The sequence below is a fragment of the Haplochromis burtoni genome, unplaced genomic scaffold, assembly GCF_018398535.1.
Source record: "Haplochromis burtoni strain Fernald_Lab_line unplaced genomic scaffold, NCSU_Asbu1 Contig_1206, whole genome shotgun sequence".
NCBI lineage: Eukaryota > Metazoa > Chordata > Actinopteri > Cichliformes > Cichlidae > Haplochromis > Haplochromis burtoni.
The window spans coordinates 59213-64223 of NW_024583567.1; the positions used below are offsets into that span (position 1 = coordinate 59213).

At 42.0% G+C, this 5011-nt stretch overlaps 1 protein-coding gene across 1 annotated transcript in view; it reads left to right on the plus strand.

Moving 5' to 3' along the window:
- LOC106632679 (low affinity immunoglobulin gamma Fc region receptor II-like) overlaps window positions 1-4997 on the plus strand; it is a 14171-nt gene extending 9174 nt beyond the window's left edge. Inside the window, exons 3-7 of the mRNA XM_042216710.1 lie at window positions 2842-3105; window positions 3185-3430; window positions 3520-3687; window positions 3832-3876; window positions 3990-4997. Of these exons, the coding sequence (XP_042072644.1) occupies window positions 2842-3105; window positions 3185-3430; window positions 3520-3687; window positions 3832-3854 (701 nt within the window). The 3' untranslated portion in view covers window positions 3855-3876; window positions 3990-4997. The remainder of the gene's footprint in view (window positions 1-2841; window positions 3106-3184; window positions 3431-3519; window positions 3688-3831; window positions 3877-3989) is intronic.
- Window positions 4998-5011: the final 14 nt, after the last annotated feature.

Sequence of the window (5011 nt, forward strand, 5' to 3'; positions counted from 1 at the left end):
CCACAAGGAGAACACCCTCTAAGAGCAACCAGAGCCACTAACCAGGTTATGACCACAACCCCTGGGTTAGGCCCTCCAGGGATAACGTCCCTAGGGATTCTCCAGACGCCCCAAGCCTGTCCCTACCTCCACATCAACCACAATGGTGAAGGCGGGACCAAACCACAACCCCCCACCAACCTGCCAGAGGGTCTGCAGATGGAAATTAGCCTAAGGCTATAATCTGGCATATTTACATTTGTTAAAATGTTCATTAATATATATTGTCCCTCTTTCTAAGTAAATAAATTACAAATTACAGTGTTTACATGAAACTCGCACTTCTCTGCTTTGGCAAGAAGGCATTTTTCCAAGAATCGTTGCAATACTAGTTTGACATGTTTTTCATGTTCTGTCACTGACCTGGAGAAGATGAGGATAACATCTAGGTAGACAAAATTGAAGTGGTTGATGAAGTCTCTGAGGATGTCATTCACGAGAGCTTGGAAGACTGCTGGGGCATTTGTTAATCCAAACGGCATGACAAGACATTCAAAATGCCCCAAGTGAGTGTTGAAGGCTGTCTTCCAGTCGTCCTCCTCCCTAATGTGAACCGAATGATAAGCAGCACAGGTCAAGTTTACTGAAGATCTTCATCCCGTGGAAAAGCTGAAAAGCAGACGTCAGCAGTGGTAGTGGGTGTTTATTCTTGACAGTGATGGCATTCAAGCCTCGATAGTCAATGCAAGGCCTGAGGGATTTATTTTCTTGTTAATGAAAAAGAATCCCACTCCTAAAGGAGAGGTAGACGGCTGAATGATCCCCGCAGCCAGTCAGTTGGTAATGTATTCCTCCATGGCTTCTCTTTCTGGCTGGGACAGGCTATAGAGCCGGCTGGTGGGCAGTGGAGTTCCAGGTAACAAATCAATCATTAGGCCGGTTTGGGGGGAAAACGAGCACGATCCTTATTAAACACCTCCGCCAGCTCATATACCGCAAGATCCGGAGGAGTCAGTGGGGGTGATGCTGGTTATTAAAGAGTCAAGAGATAACAGCAAATCTCTTGTCATAAGCTTGTCCTTGAAATCTTCCGAAATATTGTTAAGCAAAACTGCCTTCACTGTCTCTACACGCTACTCAGTCTCTACAGCTAGAAAGCGGAAGTCAATTGAGAAGTGAGCCATAGTGCGTTTTCCTTGCTTTAGATTTAATAAACACTGCGCCGCAGCCACAGGGCTGACATCCTCTTTAAACACGCCTTTGAATTTAAACAGGAACTTGGGGTAGGAGATATTCAGGTGTGTTTTCTGGAGCGCGTGATTCCATAGCAGCTGAGCAAAGAAGGCGATCCAGGCATCGTCACTGGCATACGCTCTGCTGGCAAAAAACAGAGAGAGTTGGGCAAGAAAACCAGTACACTTCTCCAGCTCACCTGCGAACGGCTCAGGGCTCTGCATCGTTCTCCAACAAGGCGGTGGTGTGGCCACAGCCTGGGGGCGCGGAGAATGAGAGGGAGTAACACTCAAAGAAGATGGGGTTACCAAGGGGGTGCGCCTGGCGAGAGCATGTGTGTGGGTGGAGAGCTCTTTATTAATATGGAGGAGCATCTTCTCATGCCGCTTCAGCAGGTGAGGAGAGTCCGTTGAACAGGGTCAGAGTCCACTGAGTCCATCTTGGCTGGATCATTCTGTCACCATTTGTTTGGTAAAGGACTCTATCACAGGACTCAGAAGCTTAGAGAAAAGGTAAAGGGTTTATTTATCCCTTTAAGGCCTATTGGAGCGGCCACATTCTATTTTGCGTAACTATTTTTAAATCCCGGTAGAACTGCAACCACATAAGCTAGCGCAATAATTTGTTTTGCATATGAAACCGGAGGAGTTGTACTTACATCTTATGCCATCAGCTTGTCCTAGGTCACAGTTTCCTTCCACATATAGCTTTGCAAAAACTGCATAAAAAGCACTTGCAGCAACAAAAACATAATATTCCAGAAACACGCTTTGCCGATCCAGTCAGCTGTTCGACACACTTCCTACATTGGAACAGACGTCAGCGTGAACTATCGTATTTCCGCCATCTCAAAATTAAAACCATGAAGATACACAAAATAAATTTCCTGTGGTTGAAAACTACTTTGTGCATCTTTTTTTATATTTACAGTTTTGAGGTATAAACCTCTGAAATTTCTAGAACTAGAAATATGTTTGAAAAAAAACAAAAACAAAAATGATTTAAATTTTGTTTGTAGTTTAATGCACTTTTTTTTTGCCTTTTATGTAAAAAAAATGGACTTAATCCATTCATATTATAATGTATGTAATTACTATGCACTTAATGCATACATATTATTAAAATTTGGGCTATAATGGTTCTATTGATGTATAGCAACTTGAAATGCTTTCAGCAATGGCATTAGAGCATGTAAAATTATAAAGATAAGCTCTGGCGCATTTGGTTCTATGTAGGTCTTAAAGGGTTAAAAGTTACACTGACTCTAGTTACTACAACAATCCAGCGAGGAAGTAGAGTCTCCTGCCGTCTTAAGTAGTCTGCCAAGGTAATCACTCATGATGTGACGCCAGAGTAGGATTTGTGTGAAAGAGCAACAGGTGTGCGGGTTCAGAGGTGGGGAAGCAAAGTCCAACTCCACCCTGGTGGGAGAGGCGAAGGCAAAAAAACAAACCCCAACAAACACATTCTCTGGATGCTGAGAAACATGACACAAACTGAACCACCAAGGACTTCATGTAGACTCCAAGGCCCTTGAATTTTTAATAGGTTGAAAAATATTTGTGCTTTACTGAAAAACGATTAATTAAAATTGATTACACGATTAATATCCTCCCCTATCATTTACAGCTCGTCTGACAGTGAATTTAAACAGGACTCAGCTGTTTGCTGATGAGTTTGTGTCTCTCAGCTGTAAGGATGACAACAGCTCTGCTGGATGGACTCTGAGAAGGAACACAACTACAGAGACAAGAACAAAGTGTGGATCTGGATTTGGAAAACCAGCTGGTTTTTCGTGTGACATAATCTACTTTGACCGACTCGACAGTGGAGTTTACTGGTGTGAGTCCAGAGAGGGTCCCATCAGTAACATGATTAACCTGACAGTCGCTGGTAAGCTGAGTGTGTGGAGTTAGTGTTGATGAAGCTGTGTGTAAATGGATGAAATGCTGTAGTTTGTCTCTGTGCTCAGATAAATCAGTGATCCTGCAGAGTCCTGTGCTCCCTGTGATGGAGGGAGATGACGTCACTCTGCTCTGTAAAACAAAGACCACTCCCTCCAACCTCCCAGCTGCTTTCTATAAAGATGGCGTCTTCATCGGGAAAGGGCCTACAGGTCACATGACCATCCAGCATGTTTCCAGATCTGATGAAGGCCTCTACAAGTGTGACATCAGCGGTCATGGAGAGTCTCCATCCAGCTGGATCACTGTCATAGGTGACACACTCACCTGTCTGTGTTTCTGGAGGTTTCAACATTCGCAATGTGACGATAACTTGATAATGACTGTGTTTGATTTATTTTAGAAAAACCCACCACCATACTTCCGCCAACATCCACCTCCATCACTCTTCCTCCATCACTCTCTCCTCCTGTTCTCTCTGTCTTGTCATGTGTTGGATCAGTCTGTTTTGTTGTTCTACTGGTGTTACTGGTTCTGCTGGTAAGACGATGTGTTCACAGGAAACCTGAAGGTGAGACTCTGATTTCCTAATCTTTCATGTTTGAGTTTGTTTGATGATTTTCCAAGTGTAATTTTGTTTTGCTGAATAATCTACACATTTCATGCATATCATTCTCCTCTCCTCTTCTTCATCTGTTGCTGACTGTTACATCAGTCTGTGCTGTGATGCTGAGATGACGTGTTCACGGAAACCTCAAAGGTGAGAATCGGACTTCGGGATTTTACATGTTTACTTTTTTAAGTTGATTTTTAACCGTGGTAATATATTCTTCAATTTTTATTTTCTATTTTAAAAATTTTGCTTCATTTCAGGTAAACATGTAGGAGCTGGATAAAACGACATCACCAGTCACATTAAGCATGTTCACTGTCTATAAGGACATTTTTTGTCAATAATATTATTATTACAATTTTTACACAAATCCACAACTACACAATCACCCCCAACTGTCAATGGAGAATTGTATTTAGTAGTCAGTATAAGCTTTTAATGATATACGTTTGCATATGATACAATACTGCATGATGATCTTTTGATGACTTAGACTGTTGTTCACTACAAGACTTGTTCTGTTCTGTTTTGTAAGTTTCTTCCCACAGCGATAATAAGAGCTGAACAAGTGGTTTCACTCCCTACCAGGAAGAGAGCTGAACACTCTTATCTTCACTCCCTAACAAGAAGAGGGGCCACGTCCTTCAGAATCACACACACACACACATACACCTAACATACGCACATACATACGCACCAACATTCCTCTGTCTATGAACAGACATATTCACTATTGTATTACTTTTGTATATAAATAAATATAGAAGAAGAACAGAGCGCACATCACAGGGCCCCCACTCTTTTGTGAGAAATCTCTTGACACCAACAAAACCCCATTTACCACACTAAACCAAAAGTTGCAGTCTGTTTTCCATTTACACTAGTTGGAAAGGTTTTTTGCATTTGCAATGTGAATAAACCTCTGATCTCTAAAGGAAACTGATGGGAGATTTGCATTAGACCGACTGGCACTGGCTCTGCATTCACTGCTCTGATATGAATTACCGGCTGTGCTTTGTGTGGAAACATTAGCAATCAAAAGCGCACTCCCATTTATCATTGTAAAAGATTAATTTTCTCTTATTAGCAAACATGTGTTGTAGAAAACATAACTCCTTTAGTGTTAGCAGTGAAAGCTTTGATGAAGGGAGAGGAACTTCTGCCATGTCAAGTTTAATAAAATGATAAAATAAAAATGAATGCCTAACCCTGACCCTTACCCTAAACCTAACCATAACGTAATTGTAACCATCCATCCATCCATCCTCATCCGCTTTATCCG